This window comes from Gavia stellata, chromosome 22 (genome assembly GCF_030936135.1).
Source record: "Gavia stellata isolate bGavSte3 chromosome 22, bGavSte3.hap2, whole genome shotgun sequence".
Lineage (NCBI taxonomy): Eukaryota > Metazoa > Chordata > Aves > Gaviiformes > Gaviidae > Gavia > Gavia stellata.
In genome coordinates this window covers 6366209-6378545 of record NC_082615.1, presented here as the reverse complement: position 1 = coordinate 6378545, position 12337 = coordinate 6366209, and the positions used below count along the sequence as shown (strand labels likewise).

General features: G+C 59.6%; 1 protein-coding gene across 1 annotated transcript; it reads right to left on the bottom strand.

Annotated features, from left to right (window-relative positions):
* Positions 1–2767: 2767 nt before the first annotated feature.
* Positions 2768–8934, bottom strand: GALK1 (galactokinase 1). Its single transcript, XM_059828279.1, has 8 exons — positions 8764–8934; positions 7723–7912; positions 7283–7402; positions 6651–6786; positions 6070–6251; positions 5683–5833; positions 5086–5248; positions 2768–2839 (listed from the first exon to the last, which is right to left on the bottom strand). Exons 1-8 carry the CDS (start codon positions 8932–8934, stop codon positions 2768–2770), a joined length of 1185 nt encoding a protein of 394 aa, XP_059684262.1.
* Positions 8935–12337: the final 3403 nt, after the last annotated feature.

Sequence of the window (12337 nt, the reverse complement as noted above, 5' to 3'; positions counted from 1 at the left end):
GCCAGGGCAGGCTGCCCGCCAGTGGGACATTTGTGTTCAGATGGCAGGATTTTGTGGAATGATCCAAGCGTGCTTCATCCAGACGCTGCCACGGTGCCTGGGCAGCTCCTTGTGTGAGCAGAGACCCTCTATGGCACTTCAAGCTCTGGACCTCTCCTCTGGAGCCCAGCACACTCAAAGCTCTGGCACAGTTGGGTCATCAGGTGTGTGCTCATCCTTCAGGGCTTGTTCACCCTGTCCTGCTCCGCAGACTCCGTTCTGCAGAGTCCACAGGGATGTCTGCCATGAACAATCACCGCTAACTCCAATACCATTCTTCAGTGCCCATCCATCCAAATACACCTGCCGAAATTCAGGTGTCTCGATGGCTCCAGCCTCCCCAGATAAATGGGACAGAATGATTTATTCCCAGGTCCTCAGTTTTGAGAGGATCCCAGCCGGCAATATCCTGACGTACAGAGGAGTCACAGTTTCCATCTCTCCTCCAGGCTCTCTGGCAACTTGCCTGTCCACTGGAGATAGTTATTTTGTTCTGTTTGGGTTTTTTATATGAGAGCTGCAGGGTGGGGGTTCAGGGTAACCTATGCTTTCTTACTGCACCTATTTGTGTCTGTCCTTCGCTGCTAACATTTGGTACCATGATAGCAAAGTATAGCCTTTCATTTGTATAGCACTACTCCTGACAGCCTCTGATGCATTTTTTTGCATACAATATTGTACAGTTTTCGTAGTATATATATAAATATATATAAATGTATTTTATTATTTTATAAAAAAAATGGAGGTGGATGAGTTCTGTGCTGAATGTGGAGGCTACACTGGGACTGTGGCTGCTGAGAAACATGAATAACTGGAAGAAATTAGTTAAGGGCTTGATCCAAAGGCCACTAAACCCTGTGGGAAGCCTGTTGATGAGCTGGTGGACTCTGCCTTGGGCCTTACATCCTCCAGCACCGGAGACCTGCTCACGGCACAGCATCCACCAGCTGAACACTCTCCAGCCGCAGGACATGAGCGCAGAAGGGCTGGGAGCTGCGGGATGCAGGATGGCCCAGGCTGTGGTGCCTGGAGATGGGAACAATGCCTGGGATTTCTTACATGGCTGATGTGGACAGCGCAAGATTTTGGGGCAGAAGATGTTGGGTATCTTTTAAAAGCCCTTTTACCCAACAGCAACGTCCATAAAGGGACCTGTCATCCCTCAGTAAGCAGGAGGGAAGAGCAAGCCTGGGAACAGCGGGTGCTCTCATCATCCTGAGCAGGTCCCTGAGCCCCCTTCAGCCCTCGGCTTTAGCTGTCCTTGCACGGTGCTGGGCGCAGGGCTCAGCTGAGACCTTGCTGGGACTCGTTTCCTCGCTCTGGGCACGACGCCTGGCGTCTCGCTGCCCTCTGCCAACGAGAACAATAGGGCTCCGTGCCTTGCCGAACGGCGCGTTTCCCCGGCGTGCTTCAGCTGCACCGGAGCAGGCAAGGAGCCTGCCGAAAGCGAGGAGCCTGCCGAAAGCGAGGAGCCTGCCCCAAGCAGCTGCTGCCACCGTCCTGCATTAGAGCTTCCAACCAAAACAGCAGCTGCCCGCTCTCCCTGGCAGCATCGCCTGCCCGATTTGATCTGACGCTGGACCTTGGCTTTTTTTCCTCTTTTTTTCTTCTTTTTTTTTTGTTGTCTCAGAAGGAGACTTCCCAGCACTGACACCACCGAGAGCTCCCTCTCCTCTCCGGGCTGTTTGTTTGAGTGGGATGGATTGTATGTGTTTGAGGCAAAGATGCACGTGGGTGAGTAAAGTCCACAGGAGTCTCCAGGACTACAGCTGGAGCTAGGTCAGTTTTGAACTTGGGGCAAGAGATACTTCATCAACCCTGTGGTTTTACTGTGCCTTCAAGAAGTACTTATTTTTCCTGAGCAAGTACCGGTGGTGTTTGCCTGCCTCCCTCCCAGTTCCCGTCTCACCTTTGTGGTTGGGGTTTCCTCTCCAGCTGAGGTGTCTCCTCCTGCACAAGGACTCTGTGACCCTTTCCCTGTGCTTTGTGGCCCAGGGTAAAACACTGAAAACAGCCTAAAAAGGGAGCCCCGCTTCCAAGCATTTTAACCAAAGACTATCCTGTTATCCAAGAGAAGAGCACAGCCCACCATGCGCTGCTCTCCAGGGCATCACGCCATCCCCAGGCACAAGGCAGCCGTGCACCTAACCGATGCCTCGCACTAGAACAGCATCGCTTTTTAATTTTCATCTGGTCGTTAGGGCTGGTGGTGTTTCAGCCTTTCCAAGGTGGATCCAGCAGCCCACTCCGACAGCAAGTCTTTGATCAGATGGCTTCCTATTGCACTCAATAAATGTTTTCTCTACAGTCTGTCTCTTCCCTTTTTTTTTTTAAAATAAAAAAATTTTTAAAAAATCATCCCTCCCCAATACCCTCCATCTGCAGCAGCAGATGAAGGACGTGTGCCAAAGCAGATTCCCAGCCAAGCGTCAGTGCCTGCTGCTCCTCCACCGCCATCCCCTCCTACGACTGCAGCTCCGGAGGCACTACTGGACCCCGCGTGCCCCGTAATGGCTCGTTACACCAGTGCGAACTGGAGTTAAACCAGTCTCCTCTGAGGAAGGGTCCCCACTGGCTTTGGTGTCAGAGCTCGGCTCAGGTGGGCGCAGAAAGACTGTGCAAATGTTTTGCATTTATTAGGCAAATGATGCAGACAGACAAACTGATTCCCTTGTGAAGCTGCCTCGTGGAGGGAGGTGATCCCAGGCCAGGCAGGGTGCTCGCTGCTCTACAGGGGCAGCACCTTTGCCCCTCCAGAGGGTTTGGTGAGGTAGAAGGTGGCTGTGCCGCTGTATTTCTCCTAAAAGACAAGAGGAGCAGTAAGTAAGTGCTGGTGTTCTGGGGCCATGCCACACCGCAGCAAGAGGCCGAGCTTGGGGATGCTTTTGGGCTGGTGCTGGTCAGCCCAGCCACATGCCCAGCCCAGCCACTGCTCCAACAGTGGCCACGTGCGATGCTTTTTGGGGACAGCATGTTGTCCTGGCCACTGCCTGGGGTCCCCGGGTCCATCCACAGCATGGGGCAGGGGAGATAGCAACACACCCCCGAGCTGACCCATCAGCAGCCCCTTACGGACTGTTCGTCACTTTTTCCAACCCCTTTTTGACTCTGCTTGTATTGGGTTTGCATGACAAGGTTTCGGTAGCGGGGCGGGGCGACAGGGGTGGCTTCTGTGAGAAGCTGCCAGAAGCTTCCCCTATGTCTAATAGAGCCAATGCCAGCCGGCTCCGAGATGGACCTGCCGCTGGCCAAGGCTGAGCCCATCAGCGACGGGGGTAGCGCCTCTGGGAAAGGGGAAAAGCAACTGCGCAACGGCAGCTGGAGAAGAGAGGAGTGACAATATGTGAGAGAAACGACTTTGCAGACACCAAGGTCAGTGAAGAAGGAGGGGAGGGGGTGCCGGAGCAGGGATTCCCCTCCAGCCCATGGTGAAGACCATGGTGAGGTAGGCTGTGCCCCTGCACCCATGGAGTTCCATGGTGGAGCAGATACCCACCCGCAGCCCAGGGAGGTCCATGGTGGAGCAGATATCCACCTGCAGCCCATGGAGGACCCCACGCTGGAGCAGGTGGGTGCCCGAAGGAGGCTGTGACCCCATGGGAAGCCCGTGCTGGAGCAGGCTCCTGGCAGGACCTGTGGACCCGTGGAGAGGAGCCCACGCTGGAGCAGGTTTGCTGGCAGGACTTGTGACCCCATCGGGGACCCACGCTGGAGCAGTCTGTTCCTGAAGGACTGCACCCCGTGGCAGGGACCCATGATGGAGCAGTTCGTGAAGAACTGTAGCTCGTAGGACGGATCCACATTGGAGAAGTTCGTGAAGAACCATCTCCCATGGGAGGGACCCCACATTGGAGCAGGGGAAGAGCATGAGGAGGAAGGAGCAGCAGAAACAACATGTGATGAACTGACTGCAGCCCCCATTCCCCATCCCCCTGTGCCGCTCAGGGAAAGGAGGCAAAGAAAATCAGGAGGGAAGTTGAGCCTGGGAAGGGGTGGGGGGAAGGTGTTTTTTAAGATTTCCTTTCATATCTCATTATCCTACTCTGATTTTGATTGGTAATAAATTAAACTAATTTCCCCAAGCCGAGTCTGTTTTGCCTGTGATGGTAATGGTGAGCGATCTCCCTGTCCTCATCCCGACCCATGAGCCTTTTGTTATATTTTCTCTCCTCTGTCCAGCTGAGGAAGGGGAGCGATGGAGCGGCTTTGGTGGGCACCTCATATCCAGCCAAGGCCAACCCACCACACTGCTGATGCTGCCGACATCCACAGCCTCTGGCAACAGCAGAAAACTCACCACCAGCTCTGCCCAGTGCTTCCTCGGCTCTGTTTTTCTCCTAACTCCTAACCAGTGGTCACTGGTTCTTAGTTTGGAGGATTGGAAGGTCAGTTCCTCACTCACCTATCCACCCCCTTCACTGTTCTGTAACTCCTGGTCACATTCCCTCTCCCCCAGCTTCTCATCAGATGGCAGAGGCACAGCCCTTTCAGTCTCTCCTCGTTTCGGACACCTTCCTCTGCCCCTTCTTTATCCCCCCCACTATTTACGGGGCGCACCCTGATCTCATATAGCAGCAAAATGAGGCTCCACCTCATTCACTGCCCCCATCTCCTGATGTCCCCATTTTGCTGGTGTTTTCAGCTACCAGTGCAGGCTGAGCTGCTGATTTAGAGAACATTGATGGCAGCACTGAGATCTTTCCTGGTCTGTAACTAGCGGCATTAAGCTCAGCATTGCCTAAGCTCAGCTTGGATTATTTTTCCCTGGATAGATTTAGCCTTCCTGAAGGTCCCCCCGCACCTTTTCCCTCACTTTCTCAATGCAGTAAGGTCCTTTGGCAGTGCTCTGTGACCAGCACGGTGCTGACCTGCCTGCAAGAGCTTAGTAGCACCAACGGGCTTGGGGCTATCCCCCCGCGGCACCGGATGGGCTACACCAACCCCAAGTGCCTCAGGAGAGCAGCTTCAACAGCGTCCCCGGGCCATGCCGCTGAGCATTTCCTTGGGATCCTTAAGTCAATCTCCCAGCCCTTTTCTGCCACGTACCTGGATGTGGCGTTGGGCCCTCTCTGCAGCCCCAGCCTCCAGCAATGTCACCGTGCAGCCTCCGAAGCCTCCCCCGGTCATCCTGCTGCCATAAACCCCATCGACCTCCAGCGCTGCCGCTACCAGCTCATCCAGCTCCGGACAGCTCACTTCGTAGTCGTCCCTGGAGAGAGGAGACCCAGAGTCAGCCCTGTCCTGCACCCCAGCCGCAGCCCCTGCACCGCAAACGGCTCAAACACGCATCTTGGTGCACCCGCTGCCATAGCAAACTGCAGCAACGCAGATCCCGGTCCAGCTCTCTGCCTATAAGTGCACATATATGTGAACGAGGTTGCATCGGGTACCCGCTGGGCACTGCTGTAAGCAGCAAGCGTCTGTAACGTACGTAACTGGCTGCCTTGTCCCAGCACCCCCGGGTACAGAAGCCTGTGGGGCTTTTCCTAAAACTCCCCGGCAGGCTGAGCCATGAGAGGCGCCGGGCAGGAACACGGTTCTGGCTGCCCCCGGTGCTGCACCCACAGGCAAAGGAACCCCGTGAAGGTCTTATATCAGTGCCCCCAGTGCAGCCTGCCCTTCCCACGGGTGGTACATCCTCACCTGAGGGAGTTGTGACTCTCCACCATCAGCCTCCCAAATGTCTTGTAGTCCCTGTCCTGCAGTGCTTGCGCTGCCTGGGCTGTCCGTGCTATCTCGCCGATGACATGCCTGGCCCGCCGGTACACCTCCTCACCCAGCCGGTTCCTGGCCGCTGCGGAGATACGCACATCCTTGCAGCAAAGCCGCTCAGGTCTGCGGGGCGCTGCTGGGGGCGAGCACGGCTGCATCCTGCAACCCCGCTTCTCCACTCGTGGCATGCTCCTGTCCCAGTGCATGCATCCACCCATCCACCCTGGGTGCTGCCCCGCAGTCTTAGCCCATGATATGGGGCACCAAGCTCCTGCTGCCCTGAGGAGTGCCCAGAGCTGAGGGAGGGACCGTCCCTACCTTCTAGCTCAGCCATGGTGGCATCTCGCAGGCTGGCTTTGCTGAGCGCTGCCGCCGCCTCCTCACACTGCCGCCGGCGCGTGGGGTACTCGCTGCCTGTCAAGGTGTGCCGCACGTTGGAGTTGGTGATGAGGACGGCCAAGCTGGCATCGGTCAGTGGGACGAGGACAGTCTCCAGGGACCTGCAGTGAGAGCTCACTGTGGGCTGTGTGCCCGTCCCCCCTGCCTGCTCCAGCCCTCAGCCGTCCAGGTGAGGCAGCTCCCGCCTCTGCAGAGGCAAAGTCCATGTGGTTTAGGATTTCACTGGAGCATTTCACTCCTCCCCCAGTCATTAGTCCCATAGTAGACCCTAATGACTTTGCAGGAAAGACAACCTAGGCAAATAGCAGAAAGGATGCAGGAGGAGGAATCAAGATACCCAGGATCAGCCCCAGCCCTGCGATGATGTTTTGGCTTACGTTCAGGGTTAACCCTTCCCTGCACTCCTGCAGCTGTATTTATCTCATGGCCATGGGTCCAGCTTCTCCCCACCTGCCCGAGAAGGTGAGCACGGCGCTGCGAGCTCAGCGCTTGGCCCTGACCTGCAGTCAATGAGCAGCGCGTGGCCTTCCTTGCCCATCACAGATATGAACTGGTCCATGATCCCGCAGGGCATGCCAGCAAACGTGTGCTCCGCTTTCTGGCACGCCAGCGCCTTGGCTACCAAATCACCGTCATCTGTGCCAGAGCAGAGAGACGCAGGTTAGCAGCTCTGGGACCTTTGCCCCTTGCCCGGGAGCAAAGGTAAAGGGTTGTTTTCCTGTGGAATGGGGTTTTGCTAAAGCGTCAGCTGCAGGCACTTGCTCCTGCATTGGTGCACGGCATCTGTGCCAGCATGGGTCCCCAGATCCAGCTGGACACGACAATTTGACACTAGTGTCTCAGATCCCTCCATTTTTGGGGACATGAGGTTGGGGAAAAGATGCTCCCAAGGGAACATCCCCTCATTCCCCTGGCCAGCCATGGGCTTTAGAGGCACGGGCAGGTCAGGCCGGGTGAGTCGGAGGAGCCCCGCAGCCACAGCGGTGCCAGCTCCGGCTGTGGCGAGGGTCTGTGACCCACCCCACAGCGGTGTTTCCCCAAGGGCTGCAGGATCTTGCTAAGGGGCCCCCCCTCATCCCGGCTCCCACCTGGGAACGGAGGTACCAGAGGCCAGGGCCGGCTGCTGCCTTACCAGGGCAGAGCTGCTGGAGGAAGGTGTAAGTAGCCACCTCCAGAGCGGCCGAGCTGGAGAGGCCCCCACCCAGGGGGATGTCACTGGCTATCACGGCACTGAAGCCCGGCACAGGACCACCTGCGGGAACAGAAGGGAGAAGGGGGGCCATGAGCACCTGCAGGGCTGGGGGCTGCCCCACAGCTCCCAGGGAGCTGATGGAGAGGAACCCCCTGTCCCATATCCCATCTTAAAATGCAGGGTGACCCACGGCAGAGTATGACCCGGGCATCCCCCCGCCCCAAAACACAGGGGTCTTTGGAGCTGAAAGCATCTCTGCTGGAGCCTGGTCCCAGCAGCAGCTGCAGGATTGCACTGGCACTGGAAGAGCCCCTGGAGCATGCCGAAAGCTGGGTACCAAACACCGAGGGCTTTAACCTGCCCGGCAGCCTGGGCCTTACCCCGGTAGTGCTGGATGACGCCCTTGACGTAGTTGGCCCAGCGAGGCTGCCCCGGGCTCAGAGGGCTGCCTTGGCGGGGAGCCGGGAACTGCACCCTGTGGGGCTCGTCCGCCTCCGCCGAGGTGGTGAGGATGGAGATGGTCCCGTCCTGCGTGGGGGATCCCACCAACACCGTCCCCAGCTGCAGGGCCTGGCGGGGGGAGGTGGGGTCAGACCCTGCGGCATCCCATGGACCATCCCCACTGGTGGCAGGGGACAGCCGTGGCTGCTTCAACCCACAGCTGGCAGCACCCAACACGTTACCCTTAACTCTGCCCACGCCAAACCCCACCACATACCCCAGCTCATCACAACATTAAATTTCCTGGTTATTTAATGCCACGCAGGGTCAGGTTTAGCACTGAAATGTGGCCAACCACCCCAGCTCAGTGCCGGGGTGCTGGCTGCTGGGTTCTGGGGGAATGGGAACCCACGACAAGGCCCTGAGAGGCTTCAGGAAGTTTTCTTGCCTGCGGGGGAATTCAGCTGACCTGCTCCCACGCTCCTCGGCCTCAAAATAATTAGCTGTAGGGTTGATTTAGGACTGAGCGGGGGCTTCCCCGCTGCGCCCCAGGAGGGCAGGAAGCCCCAGCTGCTTCGAACCACCTCTGCCACCAAAACATCGCTCTCCAGGAACAGAAAATTGTTTGACGGTGTTGCAGGAAAGAGGCTTCAGCCCCTCGAAGAGGCGGTCGGGGAGGGGGAATCACGTCCCCCCTGCAGTGAGTTAGGAGCCGGTCTGTGGGGCGCTGCCCCCGATGCTCCGGGTCCTGCTCCGAGCTCCGCTGGTCCCAGGTGCGGTGGGGGGACCCCGGGGGATCCCGCAGGGTCCTGGGTGGGGGATCCCGGTGGATCCCGCAGGGTCCTGGGTGGGGGATCCCGGGGGACATCCTGGGGCAGGCGGGGGGAGGCGGTGGCCCGGGACCCCCGGAGGCTGCAGGGAGGACCCGGAAGGGTGACATCGAGGGATCACGGCGCCGGGGCGGCGGAGACGGCTCTTACCATGGGCAGGACGAAGCCGCCGTTGTAGTCGGTGTGCTCGCCGATGAGGTTGACCCGGCCGGGGGCCCACGCCGCCAGCACCGCCGCCGACCCCCCGAAAGCCGCTCCGTGCGCCCGGCGGGCGGCCGCCAGCAGCGGGGCCGCCCCGAGCTCCGCCACCGCCTCCGCCATGGCCGCCCCGCCCCGCCCCCGGGCCCCGCCCCGCCCCCGGGCCCCGCCCCGCCCCCGGGCCCCGCCCCGCCCCCGGGCCCCCACCGCCCCGCCGGCCGCCGGGCTCGAACTCGCGACGCTGCGGGGCCGCGACAGAGCTGGGGGGGGACCTTTCCCGGCCCACGCAGCCCCCTCCCACGGGCCGTGCGCGGCCCTGGCTGCGGCCTCGGGAGCGCTGTTCGCGCGTGTGCTTTTCTATAGGCAGGAGGAGAGTCACACTCCGGTGGGTACCTATGGCGGTACCAGTACCTGGGACGTTTCAGTACCTGTATCTGTACCCATGCCCATATCCCCATGCCTGGTTGTCCTAATATATGGACAGATACATATGTATGTATATGCACCGGTGCCTCTGTTACACATGCGGTTTATGCCAATACATACACCAGTGTATGTATTTCATATATAGGTTCAGATAAATGTGTATACGTGTGCCAACATCCGTGTTACACCTATATATGCCAGTGCCTGTCTATGCTTTTTGTATATGTAGAGGTACATACACATACGTATATATACCCCGATGTGCTATAACTGTATACGTATGTGGAGGTGTATATATATGTTTGCGCGATGCCCGCACGCAGCGGCCGAGGCGCGTTCACCCCCCCGCGGGGCCGGGCTGCTCCGCTCCGCTCCCGGGGCGGGGCTCGCTCCCGGTTCCCGGTTCCCGGTTCCCGGTTCCCGGTTCCCGGTTCCCGCCCGGCCGCAGCTGCCGCCGCGGGACCGCCCCCCCGGGCCCGGGGGGACGAGCCCATGGCCGGGAAGGAGCCGCTGCTGAGCGCCTTTAAAGGTGAGCGCGGCCCCCCCCGGGGCCGGTACCCGCTTCCTCCAGCAGCCCTCGTCCGGGGGGGCCCGGCCCCGCGCTGCACCGCTTTGGCCGGCCCGACGGCGGGGCCGGGGGTCTCTCCCCGGGCCGGGGGTCTCTCCCCGGGCCGGGGGCCGCCGTGGCAGGGCCGGCCCCGCCGCCTGAGCGGGTGTTTGCACCCGCGCTGCCGCCCCTGGCCTTGGCTTTAAGGAAGTTTACCCGGGTTTCTGCCCGGTGGGGCTGCGGGCAGCCGCGGTGGGTCACATCCTGCCCGGGTGTCGGGCACCTCCCGCAGCATCAGCGACCCACCCTGGGGCTGTGCACAGGGCTGTTCCCATGGGTGCCCCCCCCCCCAGCACCCATGGGTGCTGATGCTGCCGCCACCACCGCAGGTGGGGTGCTGCGGCTGCGGGAGGACGGGGGGCCCTGCACGGACGCCTCGCCGCACCTCACCTCCCTCTGCCAGCTGCTGGAGAGCATCCTGCGCAAGGGGCTCCGACGTGAGTGATCCTTCGTGCCTGGGCCGGGGGTGGCAGCGTCCCAGTGCCCGCGGCGAGAGGCCTCGTGCTCCCTTTCTCCCGCAGAGCCAGCCTGGGGCTTCAGGAGACGGGATTACTGGCACTGGCTGGAGCAGCTTCCCACGGGGGACGGTGGCAGGTGAGCGGCCCCAAGCCAGGCTGGGGATGAAAACCTGAGCCGTGGCAGCATCCGTCGCGACGTGCTCATCCCAAAGACCCCGGGCGCAGGGAGGATGCTCCCACGTGCCGCCACAGTTTCAGCCCTGAGCTGCTTCCCCTCTCCCCAAACAGGCCGACCCCTCTCTCCATCAGCATCCAGAAAGCGGGCAGCTGTGAGAAGGCACGGACGGCACAGGGCCGCGGGCGGTACTTTCTGCGCTTGGCTCTGCAGGGGAAGGTGCTGGCAGCGGCTGTGCGGCAGCTGGCGCAGACCCCCCGGCTCCTGGAGGTGCAGCACAAGGCAGGGAGCTGCTACCTGTGGGCAACGGGCAGCGAAACGGCAGCGTAATGGTGGTGTTCCTCTCTGTTTCAGTTTTATGACCCCGTGAGCTCCATCCTTGCCAATGAAGACCTCCTGGGTAAGACAGCGGCTCCTCCAAGGCGGGATGTAACCTGCCCCGGGGTGGCTGTCGCAGGCGTTACGGCCCCACGCTGCTGCGGGCGGGAGGAAAATAGTCCACTGTGATTTTTTTTCTAAGGCAAACAGTGGTAAAATCTAAATATGCTGCTGCAGTGGTGGAAAAAGAGGTGTAAATATTTAAACACGGTTTGAATCCATCTAAGATTGGTTTTAGTGTCATGGGATAGGAAAATTGCTCTGAAGTGTCTTCTGTGTTATTTCTTTGTACAAGGATGCTGGGTTAGGCGGACCCAGCAGTCCCACTTCGAGGGGAGCCCTTGGTGGCTGGGCCCAGGCTGCGGTCCCGCACGAGGGGTCACAGTGGGGGGGTTGGTGCGGTAAATGGCTGCGTTGCCTTGACAAGCTGCACCGCTCCATCCGCAGCCATGTTCCTTGGCGGGCCAGGCCAGGGTGAAAGCCTTCAATCTTTTGATTATGATAAATAACTCCGTGTTAAACCTCTACCTCGATGGCTTATAAATCATCTGTGCTGCTGGTGCACGAGCCGATTGCAGATCTCCATCCGTGTAATTGCAAGGTTCGTGCGGGAGAGCTGGGGCAGCTTTGCGTTTAGGAGGAGAAATGGAGAGAAAGTTGCTCGTCAGCAGCGTTTGCTGCGAGCCTTGGTCTGAATTTGGGGAAATCGGGTGTCGAGCCACAGTGCTTCTCTCCCCGTGCCGGCAGCGGGAGCTTGGGACGAGCCTCCAGCAGCAGCCTGGGTGCCGCGGTGCTGGGATGCTCCCAGGGCCTCGCTCCCCAGGGCTCATTAGTTACGCCAAAAATGGCTTTATTTGGACCTCTGCCGTGTGCCTGCGAGGCTGTGGCTGCCGGGAACCCGGTGGTGACGCTGCCTCTGTCCCCATCCCTCTGCAGAGCCTTTCCTCTCGCTGCTGCTGGTGGTGACAGAGATGGATTTCTCCCTGGACCTGGAGGTACGGTGACGAATGGGTGGGGTGGTGACCGGCACACGGCTGCTGGTGCGGGGCCCCGGCCCCTTCTTTGCTGGGACCGATGGTGCTGACGCTCCTTTGTTTGCAGAATTGCAGCTTCTTGGATGAAAGCTGGCTGCTGCCGGTAAGAGCTCGTCTCTCCCCGGAGCCATCTTTCTGCCGTGTGGCCCTCGCTGAGAAGTCAAATGAGGAAGATAAGGAATGATTTGGTGGGGAGGGATTGCCACGCAACTCTCTGCCCGGCCGCAGCTGGGGGTGAATTGGCTCAGGTTCACCAGCACAAGCAGAGCCGCCTCTGCCACCGAGGCCGGATCCTGCCGGGTGCTTGCGCTGTCACCAGGAGCAGATCCCAGCAGTTTTCCTGGGAGTAAAACCAAGCAAGAGTACCAGGCCTAAATTGCTGACATAAATGAAGTTTTCCCATGCTCCCTTCCCTGATTTCTTGCCAAAAAATCCCCATTTCCCTGCG